This window comes from Rhineura floridana, chromosome 19, assembly GCF_030035675.1.
Source record: "Rhineura floridana isolate rRhiFlo1 chromosome 19, rRhiFlo1.hap2, whole genome shotgun sequence".
In the NCBI taxonomy this organism is placed as follows: Eukaryota; Metazoa; Chordata; class Lepidosauria; order Squamata; family Rhineuridae; genus Rhineura; species Rhineura floridana.
The window spans coordinates 21,888,439-21,906,124 of record NC_084498.1 but is presented as its reverse complement, the minus strand read 5'-3'; the positions used below and the strand labels follow the sequence as shown (position 1 = coordinate 21,906,124).

Below are 17,686 nucleotides of genomic sequence, written 5' to 3'. Positions count from 1 at the left end.
TGGCTGACTCACTTCCTTTCAGTCTGATTGACTCCAATCAGCAGGAAAGGACATTGAAGACACAGGGATCCTCCTGGGACCCTGCTCCCAAAAAAGCAAAGGGTCTAAGACCCCCTGGGACCCTGGATGACTACACCCCTGTTTGGGTAAAGTCTGCATAACAATGCAAGTAGAAACATCAAAGAAAAAGGCACAATGCAAGGATAATGTGTATTTTTTTAGACAAAATTGCAGACAAAGATCTATATATCGGATGAAATTTACCCTAAAACACTGATGAGGACTTGGGGGGAAAAACCACAAACTGGTGTGGAAATTTGGAGAACTGAACTTAAGATGGCAAACTGAGAAACCAAAACTGACAGATTTGCCCATCCTTCCTCAGAGTGGTGGGAGAGTCAGAGCATTCCCTACAATGAGCCCCCAGCTACTGTTATTTTGCAGATCGTTTGTCTGGCCAGTTTTGCAAACGACAACAAAACCACCCTACCCGAAAATTGAATACAAAGCAGAAAAGCTTATGCATTTGGAAACCACTGGAGGGCAAGAAAAAGGGCAGGATTTATTCACAGTGAAGAGCCCAACCACGCAGCCCTATACGCAGAAACAAGCCACATCAAGTGGAGTAGGACTTACTCCCGGTAATCAAGGGCTGCTTAAATCTTCCCGTCATAGGACATGGAGATTTCTAGACGCTGTGCCCAAACTAGTCAGAGCAGGCATAGAGATGTGAAGGCCGAGGGGAAAAACCACTGGAAATATTCAGAAAAAAAGTTTTTCAAAATTTTTCGGGGGCAGGGGGAACCAGAAAAATTGGCAGGGGGCATTAAAAAACTTCCCATCATAATTTTTCCCTGTTTTTTCTTCATTCTAGCCCTTCACATGTCTAGGCAGGCCTGGGGAAACCAGAGTCATTGCCAAGCTGGGGTTTGTTAGGTTCTTGTTCCCCAGAATTTCAATATAGGCGCTTCCCCAGGACACTACAGCTCTTCCCCAAGTATTGGGAACATCGGACGCTGCTTTATACTGTTAAGCCATGGATCCACCTAGCTCTGTACTGCCCACACTGACTGGCAGAGGCTCTTCAGGCTCTCAGATCAGAGGTCTCTCCCAGGCCTACTTGGAGATGCTAGGCCTTGGACCGTCTGCGGACAAAGCTGATTTGCTGCCACTGAGCTACGGCCTCTCTGTGCTGACTGTCCATCTGTGCCTATCCGGTCTGGGGCCACAATTTAGGGAGACACCAGACACGCTACTGTTGGAGATGCCAGCATCGCAAGGGGTTTGACTACACGGCATTCTTCGTCGAGCCAATAGGAGAAGGTCGGTAGCTCAGTGGTCCAAGGTAGTCCCAGGTTCAATCCCCCAATGGCACCTCCAGGTAGAGTCTGGGAGAGACTCCTTGCCTAAAATCCCGGAGAGCTGCTGCTGCTGCTGCTGCCAGTCAGTGAAGACAATATTGAACTAGATGGACCAGCAGCAGATTTCTATGTAATCTCCCCTAAACGGAATCAAGATTATTATACTCTTCCTACACTGAGCACATTGCTGCCTGCGCTAGGCCCCCTTGTGTGTGTGTGTGTGTATTCTGCAACATTAAAATAACACAATAGTGCATTAATACTGGATCATCCACACATTATTTTGCTTTATTAGTTGTTCATCGATGCTTCTGGAGCCTCCAAATATGCAAAGAGCAGGAGCTTCCGGCCGTTGCTAAAGAGGCTCTTTATTGGATCCCAAATGCAAAGATCTCATTTGTATTCAGAGGGAGCGCCTTCTCGTCACCAGAAATACCCAAAGAATCTTCAATCAGACCGTTTCGGAGGATTGTGACATCTCAGGAGCCCTCTCTGATGAGGCCTATAAATCTAAACTCATGCTCACTGCCAGCCTAGCCATTACCTAATTAACCATTAGGTAATGTGTTTACTGTTAATTAGAGAGGGCAGTTGCCCGCAAGAGCCCCACAGCGGGCTGAAACAAGCAGAGAAGGCTTGCAAATCAAACACTTGTCATCTGGGCTCGTCCCATTTCCATCTGGCCAGCTTCCCCCTTTCTTACCCGCAGCCTTCTCCACATCTCCCGCCACTGCAGCTGGTTTTGCTTTGGAGAGGGCAGCACGATCCCCCTCACCCGTCCACTTGCTTTTGCACTCCTGCAAGGCTGGCTCAACTTCCACAGCTCCAAACAAAGGCATTATAAATGCCCAGAGGTCACCACTGCTCACTTGCCCTGGGAAGCAGAGATAAGGGGGAACCGACGGTCCTCTGGATGTTGCTGGAGTACAAATCCCACCCCTGACATAGGAAATTGCCTTATTCTGAACCAGAGCATCGGTCTGCCATGACCGGCAGTGGGTCTCTGGGGTTGCAGGCAGGAGTCTCTCCCAGCCCTACCTGGAGATGCCATTGGGGTCGAACCTGGGACCTTCTGCGTGCAAATGCTATGGCCCCTTCCCTTAACACATAGGAACCTATTCACAGGAGTGCCACTGCCAGTCAGTGTAGACAATATTGACCTAGATGGACCAAAGGTACTGAAGGCATCAGGCAGCTCCCTAGGAGGGCTCACAAAGGAGTCCGAGCGAGCATCTTTCCCTAAGTTTCACAGTCTCGACATAGAATCATAGAACAGTAGAGATGGAAGGGGCCTCTGAGGCCAACCAGTCCAACCCGCTACTCAAGGCAGGAATCCTACTTCAAGCAACCCCATCAGGTGGCTGCCCAGCTGCCTCCTGAAGGCCTCCAGTGCTGGAGAGCCCACCACCTCCCTAGGTCATGGGTTCCATTGATGTACTGCTCTAACCGTTAGTTTTTTCTGATGTTCAGCCAGGTTTTCCTCTGCAAGTCATGAGGACTAGAAAGTTACGAGAAGCAGAGGTCCTCTGCGGTGCCCAGTACCGTGACAAGTTAATAGCTTCCATTCACAACATCCCTTACAACCACCACCACCCCTTAGAGCAGCCTTTCCCAACCAGTGTGCCTCCAGATGTTGTTGGACCACAACTCCCATCAGCCTCAGCCAGCATTGCCAATGGTCAGGAAAGATGGGAATTGTGGTCCAACAACATCTAGAGGCACACTGGTTGGGAAAGGCTGCCTTAGAGGTTTCATGTCCCATTTTCCACCGGAGCATTTCTGACGTTTCAGGACACACCCCAGCTCATGGCTATAAAACCTCACTCATGTATTGCACCCCGACAAAGAGATTTGTACAACAGATACTTTTCTATTTTGTTCATTTTTTTAAAAAAAAAGATAGTTAAATCAACAGATGTACCCTCTCATGAAGGCCAAAATTAAGCACCGAACCATTCATCAGTGCAGTTGCCTGATTTACAGCCGCACTGCAGGTTTAAACAACGGAGCACTGATAAATCAAAACTGGTTCCTTCCACTCCTCAAACAGCATCTGACTGTAGCCTTTGCCGGTTCACCACTCCTTCTGCCATCACTTTGCTTTGGAGACAGAGCACTGTCCTCCTCTGCTCGCTACATTTGGCACCTCTGCAACGCCTGCTCAACCTGTACAGTTGTTAACACAAGACTCAGGTTATAAAGTCCCTGTCACTCTCTCCACCATAAAGCAGGGCTCAGGAATGCTGTTTTCCCCAGTCAAGGGCCACATTCCCTTGGAGGCCATCTTCTGGGGGACACATTCTGGCGATGGGCCAGGCTGAAGTCAGAGATGGGTGGAATTGCAGCCCAAAGCCTTTTCTCTCCTGCCTGCTTCCTCCCTACCCAAATGGACCACTAGGGAAGCGGCAGATTGCCCTTGCCAGAGTTCTGGACTGATTGCTTGCAGAGGACCTTTGCAATTAGTCCGAGGGCAGCATGTTCAGCAGCTCTGATATATAGCAGGCTGCTTTTCTCTTTTCTTTAGCTGAAAAAGGGGTCGGTAAAACAACAGCAAGGATTTAAAAGAGCCAGTGGTGGTGTAGTGGTTAGAGTGTCAGGCTGGGACCTGGGAGAGCAGGGTTCAAATTCCCTCTTGGCCATGAAGCTCCCTGGGCCCAGGCACTGTCTCTCAGTCTAACCTACCTCACAGGGTTGTTGCGAAGGCAAAAGTGGGAGAGAGAGAACCATGGCTCCTTGGAGGAAAGAGGGGAGATAAGTGCAGTAAGTAAATAAAGAAATGGAGCAGTCTGGGAGAGTGATGCCACATCACCTCCATTTAGGGATGGAAAGATCTGTCTCTTTCGGTTCTCCCAGTTTCTCATTTTTCCAACGTTAAATTCAGTCCTCTACATTTCTGCAGTGATCTGTGGATCTTTTTAAAAAACAAATCCTCATGAAAATTCTCCACCATTTTAGTGTGAATTTCTCCAAATAAACACATTTTTGTAGACGGTTTTGAAAGAGGTACACATTTTTGAAAGCCATTTCTCATCATTTCATGCCTTTTTGCATGTTATTTTCACTCCTGTATTCATCTTTATGCACACTTTCCCCTAATATATGCATTTTTGTAAATGTTGTTTAGTTGACGAACTGCATCCCAGAATTCAATAAATGTGAATTTCGAAGGATGGCTGTGTTGTGGTTCCCATATTGTTTCGGAAATTGCAAATTTGATAACTTCTGCTTGAAATGCGAACTGAATCGAAATTCTCACCCCTCCCTACCTCCATTACAGAAGTTCTCCTGGCTTCAAATGAAAGGTGGGAAAAAATACATTTAAGATTCATTACTGCTGTCCCACTAAGCCAGATTTTCAAACCTTCAGTAAGTCTATTTTCCTACTTATCTATGCTGCTGGTTAAAATATCCCTTAAAGCTCATAATGCAATTCTTCCAGCGCGACACCGCTTCCCCCAGACATCCAGGGAAAGTCTAGCAAGTAGGATTTGGAGAAGAGAAATTCTGAAATTACTCCTGACTGCAGTCTCGATTGACCCTTCTAAGAAAACTGCCTTTCCATTCTAACTTCCAGTGCAAAGTATGTAACCTTTTAACCACACAGATGCCAAACTAGAGTGTTGTCACTGCTGCACCCCTAATGAATCATGGCCAGTGGCAGCTTTCAATTTTGTGTTTTTAATCGGAAGCACAGGGTGCGTCACTCTAGTTTCCTTATCTGTGGTTTGGAACAGCGGAACTATTTTCAGCGGCATCGTGCATATTACATCGCCAAGGGTTTTTGCATGCACTGCTCTCCATTTGTTGAGCCTTCAGGGTCTGCATCCAGACACGACAGCGCTATTTATAAAAGGAGCAGGTTCCCAAAAGAAAGAAAGAAAAGAAAATCCCATCTAGGCTTCAATTTCCAGCCATGTCAATAACATGAGTGAGGAACTGGATCCTGGGAACTGGAAACCCCTCAATGAGCCAGTAGTGCAGTGGCAAATTCAGAAGTGCAGGGTCCCTTCAAGTTAATCACAGCCATGCTCCTTCCCCATTTTTGGGGGGGAGGGGGGTTTGAGAATGAGATCCTTGATAATGTCTAGGACCAAGAAGCATGAAAGAGGAGGGTGTCAGCTACTGAGAAGAGTCTTCTTCTTGGCTGACTCGCCTCCTTTCACTCTGATTGGCTCCAATCTGCAGGAAAGGACAAGGAAGCATGTCAGAAGACTCTTCTCAGTGGCTAACACACTCCCCTTTCATGCTGATTTGCTTGGAGGAGGATGCCGGAGACCTAGGCACCCTGCTGGGACAAGGCTCCCCAAAACGTAAAAGGTCTAAGACCCTTCAAGACCCTGCACGGCTACATCCCTGCGCAGAGCTACAATTCCCAGCAGCCTAAATAAACTACAGTTCCCATGATTAATCAGGGGAAGCAGTGTCCTTTAAATGTATGCTGTGGATGGTGGGGTATAAATAAATAAATAAATAAATAAATAATAATAATAATAATAATAATAATAATAATAATAATAATAATAATAATAATAATAATAATAATGGCACCCTTGACCTTGGATAACGCCTCCTGCATGTCTGGATGGAAAATCGAAAGGAGTGTTGAGTGTGTGTAGAAACTAGTCTACTCATTGCCCCACCCACTTTCACTTCTGGCCTCGCCCACCATTGGCATGTACCCCCCCTAGGAAAAATGTCCAGAAAGGAAGGTAACCCTCTGCTCTTTAAGTCAGACTTTCTTCTACCTGCCAACTCCCTTGCAACTCCAAATTTCTCTCTTAAATGAGAAGATGGAGGGGGGTTCTCTAGCCATCAAAAAAACCCTGAGTAAGCTTCCTCAACTAACTCTAGAACAGGGGTTGCCAACCTTCTTGGACCACAGGGCACATTTCAAATTTTGAGAGTGCTGGGGGGCACCAGTCACAGAATGACTGCCAGGGGGGCATGGCCTAACATAAAGAGTAGAAAGTAGTCGTGATGACGCTTTCTCCCTAATTGTATTTCCATACTAGAAAAGGCTTGGCCTGTTGAATTTCTGCCTACCATACAGCTGTTAAAGGCACAACAACCCTGTTTCCCCCCCAATGCCAATCCTGAACCAAAGCCTAGGTTGCCATCCTGTACCCACTTACCTGGAAGTAAGCCCCATTAAACACAAAGAGATTTACTTCTAAGTAGGCATGTACACCATTGTACTATAAGTTAACTATACAGTGGAATTTTTAATGAGCTCCCGGTCTTTAGCTCTTGCAAAGCAGGAGACACGCTGATAGACAGAAAGGCAAGCTATTCTTCCCTCTGCTGATTCATCCTCTAAAGTGTTTATTGCAGGCTTTGCTCCTCCCCTTCCTCCCTTCTCTTCCTGTCTTTGTTCTCAGTTCATGAGTCATGGCTCCGAGTGCAGGCCACATGGCTGCTTCATCATGTATGACTTTACCTCTCTCTAGTAATAAACCTTATGTTTCTTTATTGTTTCAACTACCAGTTTCAACAGACCAGTTGCTTCTGCACTCACTGCAGTATATCTCAAAACTATTAACACCTTGAAATGCAAACAGCAGCTTCAGAGTTGCAATTTTTCTGGGGACTGAGACAAGGAAACAAAACAAAACAAAAAACCACTCCTGGCCGCAGCTCTCATAGTCTTGAGGCTGCTACTTGTTTAACAGCAACAAGAAAAGTTCAGGTGAACTGCATTAACACAATTAAGGTCACATATAAAGCTTATTTACATGTTAGGTTGTGGTCAGGGTATCTCTATACATGTAGAAGTGATTGTGTGAAAGTGTGTACACACTGAGGTTTTTTTTACAACTCAACTATTGTGTACACAGGGCCACAGATTGTGTACCTGTGAATAACTGTACAAACGTACAGCTCACTTATTTGTGTACACAGACTGTACACTCGCTAAATGCAGTGTGTGAACATCCCTGCAGAGAAGAGCTGGCTTCAAAACAGCCTGCGAAAGAACACCATAGGCCATCTGGAGGGAGATGCCGTCCGATTCAACCAACCACCACCTAAGAGAAAACGTGCTATTTAGAGGCTCTGCTTTTTGCCTTGGCTTCTCGATGCATCGCCTCTTCCTCAGCAAATATGCTTGATTCCCAAAAGAGAAGACAGAAATAAACATTTTTTAAAAAAGCTGAGTAAACTGTTCTTTTGCAAAAAAAAAAAAAAGGTCAGCGATGCCTCCAGATCAGAACTTTAAGGAGACAGAACTAGGGGCCGAGCTAATCCTTTTTGTTGTTAACTGGGCCAGACTTCCTTTTTGGGCTGGAGACAGGCAAAGGTTGTGGTTTTTTTCCCTTCCCAAAGAGTTACATATGGTTTGAAATGGGGGAGGGATTGTGGTACGTGTGCTCAGTGCCAACTTGGGGTTCTTTTCTTCATCGCAAGCCAGTCTTGCCACAGTGCCTCCCCCTGGCCGCTGTTGCCACTAGCCATTCGCTTCGACTTTCAGTCTGGGTCCACTTTGAACCAGCACCTTAATATAATGCATTTTTGGAAGTTATTTTCACAGATGTATGCATTTTTAGGCACACTTCCCCCAATATACCCATTTTAGTTCACAGCATTTGGCTGGAGAACCGCATCCTGACATTTAGAGAGGTACAAATTTCGAAGGATGGCTGTGGTTCGGTCCCCATCTTGCTTTGGAAAGTGCCCTTTAGGTAGGGTTACATGAAAATCCGAACCAAACTGTTTCTCCATCTCTAGGTTAAAAGAGCCACAGCCACATTTCATAGCGGTTTACAAATGAAAATACAACCTTCGCCATTTTTTAAAAACAAGGAACAACAACATGGAGAAACAGAAAGCAACCACGGAAGCTTAGAACAAAACAGCGTGCAACAAACTACTAATTAATTCCCAAAGGAAACAATACAAAACAAAAAAGATCAGGGGCTTTTCAAACTGCAAATGCTGCAGCGCCTTAAAGACTAACAAATTGATTATATCCAAAGGTCTATGAGGACATCAGTCCACTTCATCAAATGTACTTACACCATATTTTGTTTAGTCCTTAAAAAGTGTTATAACAGGACTTTGTTGCTTTTATTTTGGGGTTGCTACAGAAAAGAACTCACTGGCCGCAGAATGCTGAATGACCGGTGTGTCTGTGTGTTTGTCTGTGTATGTGTGTAAGAGACAGAAAACCTGGGGAGGTAGGGGTAATGGATTGAAGTATTCTGACAGACAGGTATATATGCCCTAATCAATTTTTAAAAATGGGATTCACCTGCCACTGCAGATGCCAGAAGAAGCAATTGGATACCTCAACAGGAACACTCCATGCTGCAACCACTTATTGCAGTTCCCAGTTTGTTCAGTGTAGTTCACTTCCAACCTTTTAAGCCATAGGTAACTGCAGCAAATGAAGAGAGCTTGCAACGGTCAAACTACACAATAAAACCAAAGCAGTATAAAATACAGTAGACCGGGGGGGGGGAGAGAAAGAAAAGAGCATCACATCAGGTGAAAACAAACCAAAACATAAAAGATCTAAAAGTCTGGAAGTAGAGCTTAGGACCTGGGACACCAGGAGTCAAAACCTTAGTGGGTGACCTTAGACCAGTCAGTCTCTCAGCCTAGCCAACTAACCTCACAGGGTTGTTGTGACGGTAAAAATAAGGGGGGGGATCCTTGTATGCCACCTTGAGCTCCTTGGAGAAGGTGTGGGGAATCTTTGGCTCTCCAGATGTTGCTGAACTACAGTGCCCATCATCACTGGCCATGGGCCATGTTTGCTAGGGCTGATGGGAGTGGTAGTTCAGCACCATCTGAAGGACCAAAGGTTCCCTATTCCTGCCTTGGAGAGAAGTTGAGGTATATATGCCCTAATCAATTTTTAAAAATGGGATTCACCTGCCACTGCAGATGCCAGAAGAAGCAATTGGATCCTCATCAGTTTATTAAGGTCAACAGCAATAATAGCACAACTAAAATAATACAATGTACCATAATCTTAAGAATGGAGCAAAATAAGAAGTAAGATATAGCATCAATGCCATCTGCTCAAGTATACAGGATCCTTCCAAAGTAGCCCCCCTAAAATGACCCTTCCAGCTTCAGATGGTGAATTGTTTTCACATCCACTGATAAAGAAAATTGGCCGCTCCTAACGACACTCCTGAGATTTCATCTCCCAGCAAATTTAAAAGCAAACATAAAACTGAGCCAGACTTCCTGGTAGTTTGGCCAATGAAGGGGCATCTGATGAGCTGCAGCGTAAAAATGACAAAACAAAATAACACCTTCCACAGACGTCAACCTCCCGGTTAAGACACAGGAGAACCCCTCAAATGTAAAAAGCAACTGGCTAGTCTGCAAATGGGCATTTGGAAAAGGGTGCTGTAGATCACGAGAGGAGTAGTAAGGTGCAAGATGTTGGACAAATCATAACATGTCACACACCGCAGATCATGTAGAGAACACTCGGGAACAGAGGAAGTTGCCTTCTAACAAGTCAGAACATTGGGTCTGTCTAGTCTATGCCAGGATTGGGAACTCAAATCTGGCCCTCTAGACCTCTCTCTATGGCCCTCAGAACTCTCTCCGGCCACAATCCCTCTGTCCAGGGAGGCCCTCATTGCACCCTCTTTAAATGTTGTCACCTATCCTTGAGCTGTGATAATGCTCCTTGTCTGCCTGCATGAAGGATACTGAAAGATTTATTATTATTATTATTATTATTATTATTATTATTAATAATAATAATAATAATAATATTGATATTAATATCAATATTAATAATCATCACTCCTCCTCCTCCTCCTCCTCCTCCCAGTCTACTGTACAAAGATAAGTCACACGCGTTGCTCCACCTACTTTTGCTTCTGACCCCACCCACTGCCAGCACGTGGGCGCGGCCCAGAAGGGAACACGTCCCTTGGGCTGAAAAATTTCCCCCACTTCTGCAAAAAAGAAAAAGGCCACCATTTTCATTTCACACTTGTCTTAGAGTCCTCTGTTTGAAAGGCTGTTCAGTCCCAGTCTAGTTAAAAGATTAAAAGCTCTAACAAAGGAGAGACGGGCCCTTGACTGCGGACTGAGCAGGCACGGAGGACACCTGGCCACAGTCTGCCCTTGCTGTTCCCTGCACCCCAGGGAGGCCTCTTACATACTAGGAGCCCTTCAGTGGGCATATTCTCCGAGCCCTTCTTGGCACACTAACTGCCAACAGCTCTCCAGGGGGGCAGGCAGGGGTCTGTCCCGGCCCTACTTGGAGACACCAAGGATTAAACCTGGGAAGAGTCGCCAGCGGTTTAGCATGCATTTCCCCTGATATGCACGTCTGTGTGCAGTTTGGCGTAATATACACATGTTTTGCAAAGCGATTTCCCCTGATGCAACGCATTTTTGTATGCGATCACATCAACATTTTTAGGCATGTCACTCTATGCACTTTTGTACCCATTGCTTGGCTAGAGAAATGCAAAATTTGGAGAATGTCCAGGGACAGCTGCATTTTGGCTCTTGCATTCTATCAGAACGTGCGTTATTCAGGAAGTTTGCCTTTCGGTGCGAACCAAACTGAATTCCTCCCCCATCGCTAAGCCAAGCATTGTGTATTCCAAGGGCTATCCTAGTTAGAACCTGAACCCGGCATAGCCCCTAGAGGGGCCTAATCTAATCAGTTGTTACCTCCTCCCACATGCCATCTTAAAACTGCGACAAGGCAGATTCCACAGCTTCAACCTCAACCATTTATAGTTTTCTTTTGCTCCTCATCCTTCTGCTTCTGATAAGGGTTGCTATTTTGTGACATTTGGCCTTCAGGTGCTGCCCTGCTATGGAACTTGGGAGGTATTCAGATGGGCCACACAACCATGCCTATCATCAAAAATATATTAGATGATCAGCTGTAATATATTTTGTTTGCTTCTTTTATTTACACCCCACCTTTCTTCTAAAGAGCTCATGCTGGCGTGCAAGGTTCTCCCCCCTCCTTATTTTATCCTCCCAACAACCCTGTGAGGTAGGGAGGGTGGGAGACAGCGATTGACCCAAGCTCGCCCAAGGAGCTTCCTGTCTGAGAGGGATTTGAACCCTGGTCTCCCAGGCCTAGCCCACCCAACCCTAGGGATGGAGGAGAAATCCAATTCTGTTTGCATTTAAAGCCAAATTGATCAAATTGACACTTTCCGAAACATGAGAAGCGAAACACAGCCGTTCTTCGAAATTTGCACTTATCCAGATTTTGCTGTGCAGGTCTCCAACTAAGCAATGTTTGCAAAAATGCACATATCAGGGGAAAGTGTGTGTAAAAATGAATATATTAGTGAAAATAAGATACAAAAATGCATTATATTAGGACAAATTGCTTGCAAAAATGTGTACGTTAGTTAAAGCTGCATACAAAATGGGTTTATTGGGGAAAATTCTCACTAAAAGGTGGGGGATTTTTCATGAGTTTTTTTTTTTTAAATCACAGACTGTTGCAGACATGTTGCGAACCAAATTTAGGATTAGAAAAATAAGAAAGAGAACGGAAATTGACAGATCATTCCACCCCTACCCAACACTCTAACCCATGGGTTCTCAACAAGGGGGGAATTCCCCCCCCGGGGGGGAATTTTAGGGTTCCGGGGGGGAATTGGGACCACTATTCAGCAAAGTGTGATGTCCTGTAGATTATGTGCAATCTGTAAAATTGTAGTTTGTTTTTAATTTAATCTGCGACGTTCCATAAAGTTTATTGAATGTCACAGATTAAAATCGATTCTTGAAGATGCAGCATTATTTTCATTTGCAAAATTAAATTATTATTTAAAGACCAGAAAGTGCTCCAAGAAATTCTGTTATAATATAAACTAAGAAATTTTTCTCTCAAGAGAAACACCACCGTCACTCGCGAAACGTTAACACGCTATGAGAGACTATCTTGGGAAGGGGGGAATTATATTCTGAACAATGGTGAAAGGGGGGAATGGAGCAAAAACGGTTGAGAACCACTGCTCTAACCCCTATACCACACTGGCTCTGTTCCATCCTCATGCCGAAGGGGAAATGCAAAAGGCATCGCACTCCAGTGGGTGCCCTCAGGGACTCGGGTCCCAATCCCAGGAGATATAAGCCTCTTAGCAAAAACGCTCAACAACAAAGGCAGGGTAGGGGATGCAGCACAGTCCAAACAAGCCAGGGTCAAGCACCCAGAATCGGTCCAAAATGTGATCCAGATACATAGGCAGGCAACAGCCCAAGGCCAGTATCACAGGGAGTTCAAGTAAGGTGCAGCACAGCAAGGAATCAGAGGCCTGTGCTTTTTTCCCAGCAGGTAAAAGCCTCCAGAGGGAGACTTGTACTCTGACCTCCTCAACCACACCCTAACCACAACTGCTGATTATGAAGGCGTTTCAGAGACTGCTTACTCACAAGTAAACCCCTTACTCATAATCTGCACAATGACCCTGGCTCTGTAAATGCGTGCTATCTGATTGCTTTTTCGCCTGGACCTGGACCTTTAGAGGCCGCCATTCTCGAGGACTGTGGGGTGGTGGTGGTCTCCTCCTCTGACAACTCCAAGGGTTCTTCATCAGTTTTCCTCCCGCCCGAGGGTCCCTCATGGGGATTCTCAGCCGGCGGGGAGTCTGGCTTGTCCTCTGAGGACATGCCTGGTACTAAGTCAGGGCTAGGAGTGACACCATAGTTCCATCAGCGCTATACATTTCACACAGAAGGAACCATCATAGCTTCCCTCAAAGTTTGTTGAGGGTGCTGGGGGAGACCCCTGTTCCCCTCACAGAGCTTCAATTCTCGGAGTTCCCAGGGAAGGGAGACTGATTGTTAAAGCACTCTAAACATTGCAGCTCTCCGAAGGGAACAGCAACCTCCTAACAACTCTCATTATCCTTAACAAACTACAGTTCCCAGGATTCTTTGGGGGAAGCCATGACTGAGTGATACCATTTTAAATACATAGTACTTAATACTATTTCATTACTATTTTAATACTATTTTAAATACATAATACTATTTTATCCCCTAACAATTTTATATTCTCCCCCTCCTTGTGCCAGGCCGGACTCAAGAATTCTATGTTCTTACTGTTCGTCCTCCCATAAAGTCAAGCAACGATACCCTCTGCTCTCAGGCCAGAGGTGGGTGGTTCTGCTCACTCTTTGCACGGCAACTAGGGATGGGTGAGAATTTCGATTCAGTTCGCATTTCAAGCAGAAGTTGTCAAACTCGCACTTTCCGAACCAGTACGAGAACCGCAACACAGACATCCTTTGAAATTCGCATTTGTTAGAATCTTGGGATGCAGTTCGCCAACAAATCAACATTTACAAAAATGCATCTATTAGGGGAAAGAAAGTGGGCATAAAAATGAACACATGAGTGAAAATAACAGGCAAAAAGGCACGATGTGATGAGAAACGGCTGGCAAAAAGGTGTACCGTCGTCAAAACTGCCTACACAAATGTGTTCATTTGGAGAAATTTACACTAAAACAGTGGAGACTTTTCATGAGGATTTTCGTTGATGCAGAAATGTGGAGAATTTATTTATTATTTATTGAATTTAACGTTGGAAAAATGAGAAATGGAGAGAACCAAAACAGGCAGGTCTTTCCATTCCTAATGGCAACTAGAGGGGATGTTAAATTCCTCATCCCCCACCCCACCCTCAATCCTTCTGATGGTCCTGCTGCTGTGCGACTGTGCTTAGGGGTCTGGGACCACTAGGAAGCCAACTGACACCATGCCAGGCTATTGATTATGCTGTCTGCTCTGACTGGCAGCAGCTCTCTGGGACTGCAGACAAGAGGCCTCTCTCCCAGCCCTCCCTGGAGATGCATTGAACCCAGGACTTTCTGCATGCAAAACAGATGCCCTGCCCCTGAACTATGACCCGTCCCAAGAGCTTCTATAGGAAGCTGACTCATATAGAGTTAGACCATTGATCCATGCAGCTCAGTACTATTGACACAGATCAGGATTCAGGCAGGGGGCATTCCCAACCCTCCCTGGAGATGGCGGGGGTCAAACCTGGGACCTTCTGCAAGCAAAGCCTTGTGCACTGTCCCTGAACTATGGCATTACAGACTGTGCATCTTTATCAAGAGCACAGCTGCTTTTTGATGGGCATTGGATTATGAACGTTTTTTAAATTAGCTTTGCATTTGGGCGCTGGCTTTTGTTTATGCTATAGCTGCTTTGGACATCAACATTTCAAGGAAAAGAAGGGCATCGTTTTTAAGGAGCGCCCCACACCGATGCTTTGGTGTGCCCCTTCAATAGTCCCTGCCCTTTTGTGCTCCCAGCCATTCAGGGCAGAAGCATCTTGCAGAGTTGGAAAAGGTTCAGAAAAGGGCAACCAAAATGACTGAGAGGATGGAGCGACTCCCCTACGAGGAAAGGCAGCAGCATTTGGGGCTTTTTAGTTTAGAGAAAAGGCGAGTCAGAGGCAACATGATAGAAGTGTATAAAGTTAGGCATGGCGTGGAGAAAGTGGATAGAGAAAAGTTTTCCTCCTCTCCTATAACGCTGGAACGTGTGGACTTTCAGTGAAGCTGAACGTTGGTAGATTCAGGACAGGCAAAAGAAAGTGCTTCTTCACACAGGGCAGGAACTATGGAATTCACTCCCACAAAAGGCAGTGAAGTCCATCAACGTGGACGGCTTTCACAGAGGATTAGATAAATGCATGAAGAATACGGCCAGCAGTGGCTACTCGCCATGATGGTAACACTCTACCTCCACTGTCGGAGGCAGCATGCTTCTGAATACCAGTCGCTGGAGACCGCAGGAGGGGAGAGTGTTCTTGCACTCAGGTCCTGCCTGGGGGCTTCCCATTGGGGCATCTGGCTGGCCACTGAGAGAACAGGATGCCGGACTGGATGGGCCACTGGCCTAACCCAGCCGGGCTCTTCTTATGCACAGCAAGTACATACACACAGACACAATGTGTTCCAGATATCGAGTACAAAGACAGCGAACCTGTAGCCATCCAAAGGGGACCACAGGGCGGGCCACATATTTTTGGGACTTGTCCAAAAATAAAAAACATTTTGGACCTATATTATATAATCACAGGGTACACACTCCTAGCAGACCTCCTGGTTACTTAATCTGGCTATGCTAAAAGACCTGTTTTTAGTAGATGATAGGGAAATGGTCATAAGCCGACTACATAATATTCTGACACAGCTGGAAAAAGATAAGGCCTCCGACAGCAGAAGAGCGGAGAATGGAAGTCTGGGACATAGCAAACACGATAAAAGTGATGAGCCTCATTAAGAAGAAGAGAGGCAAGGCAGCTTTGCAATCGCGTTGTAGAAAAAGAGAGCATATCTATAATGAACTGTTTCAATGAATTGCAAACGCAAATCCCTGTGCACTCCTAGGCATAATGCAAGCTGTTTACGCAAGGATTATACCCGTTCAAGGTTTTATTCATATCATTATGGGGAATGTAGTGTCTCTTGTACTTTCGGTTACGTTCTTGGAATCTTTTTGCTTCTACTGTCAGATTTTTACCGGTGGACACAAACCCCCATCCACCCCAGCCAGCATGACCAATGGTTAGAGATGATGGGAGTTGTAGTCCACCAACATCTGGCGGGCCACAGGTTCCCCATCGCAGCAGTACGGCACAACACCGGAATGTTTCAGACTACCTTTCATATGTCTACAAACAGGATCTGTGAAAAAATATTGCCGTTTGTGGAGCTTTCACATGCCTGAGCATCTGCTTTGCTTGCAAAAGGTCGCGGGTTCAGTCCACAGCATCTTCAGACAGGTCTGGGAGAGATCCCTGTCTGAAACCCTGGAGAGCTGCTGCCAGTCAGTGTAGACAATACTGAGCTAGATGGAGTAATGGTGTGGCTCAGTATAAGGAAGCTTCCTCTGTTTCTGTTCCATTTCTCCCTCCCCCCAAGTTTCACCCTAACTGTCAGCCAGCAATGGGCTTTCCTGGGTTTGACTTTTCAAAACAGATTTTGTAGTTCTGCTAAACTTGGGTTCCCCCAAAGATAGCAATGGCACCATTGGACATTATGCATGCCATGCACTGACAGTGTGCTATTTCAGCCACGTAAGTATTGTGTATGTCCGTACACAGAATACAGACGCACATGTTCCGATTCTGGAAAGCAAAGCGGGTTGCGCTTGCCAACCAGCCCTTTGAAAGTCTGAACCGCAAAAGCCTGCAAGGCAGAAAAGCTTTGCGCAACTGGTGGTCTCCTTTGCAAACTTCCTTTTCCCCAACTGAGCAGACTCGGCTGAATGTCACCACTCGCAGGCACGGAGGGTTTCAAACGCTTTGATGCATTGCTGAAAGATAACCCCCCCCACACACACACCTTACCTCACCCCCCTGCACAGAAAAAGCCAGAGTTGCTCAAGCTGTTAACCCACATTCTTGCCCCAAGGATCAGCTGCCTTTGGGGGGGGGGGAGAGAGAGAGAGAGCTCTCGCAGATGAGGCCACTGGGGAAGAGATGAAATGAAAGTATAACAGTACTGAAATGGATAGCTATATACTCACAGCCTGTCTTGTCGGCAAGCTCCTGAATTTCCTCCAGCACCGAGTGGGAAGACCCCATCTCCGCAAAGGCGGGTGCACTTTGGGTCAACTCTAGGGCCCGGACCCCAGAGGGATGGACAACTGACGCGGAGGCAAGTTGAGGAGAGTATGCCGGCGAGCCAAACCGCAGACGTACAAATCAGCAGTGCAAGATAGCAAAGCGACTGCAGGTGCCAGCTCAGCTGCCTCAGCCAGACTACTTTGCGGTGGCTCAGTTTTAAATCTGGAGGAAGCATGAACCACTAATATATATGTATACAGAGAGAAGGCTCCCTCAAGGTCCGAGAGCCTTCCCGCTTTGCAGAGACACCTGAGGAACCCAGCGCCGATTTCCGATCACCATCAAAGCTCAGCCCACTGGGAACACCATGTGTTCTGTTCATTCCACGGGATATCTCCTGGGGGAGGCAGTCATGGTAACAAGAAAAGCACCACACTGAGTTCATCATCCGGAAAGGGGTGGCGACGGGGTGTGGGAACTGGTGAGATTTTTGTTTTCATCGACCACGAGCCATTGCAGTTTACTGAATTGCCAGATGTGCACATTTTATGCGTGCTTCTTAAAAAACATGTCTACACAAGAATGTAAGAAGAGCCTTGCTGGATCAGGCCAAAGGCTGATCTAGTTCAGCCTCCTGTCCTCACAGTGGCTAACCAGATGCCCCAGTGGGAAGCCCACAAAAAGGACCTGAGTGCAACAGCATCTCTCTCTGCTTGTGATTCCCAGAAACTGGCATTCAGAAATACAGTACCTCCAATGGTCGAGGCAGAACATAACCATTGTGACCG

At 46.1% G+C, this 17,686-nt stretch overlaps 1 protein-coding gene across 2 annotated transcripts in view; it reads right to left on the bottom strand.

Moving 5' to 3' along the window:
- TESC (tescalcin) overlaps window positions 1–17,276 on the bottom strand; it is a 39,462-nt gene extending 22,186 nt beyond the window's left edge. The window contains exon 1 of one of the 2 annotated variants that reach the window (XM_061602570.1): window positions 16,859–17,276. In XM_061602570.1, the coding sequence (XP_061458554.1) occupies window positions 16,859–16,916 (58 nt within the window). In that variant the 5' untranslated portion in view covers window positions 16,917–17,276. The remainder of the gene's footprint in view (window positions 1–16,858) is intronic. The other variant, XM_061602569.1, reaches the window with a different exon arrangement.
- Window positions 17,277–17,686: the final 410 nt, after the last annotated feature.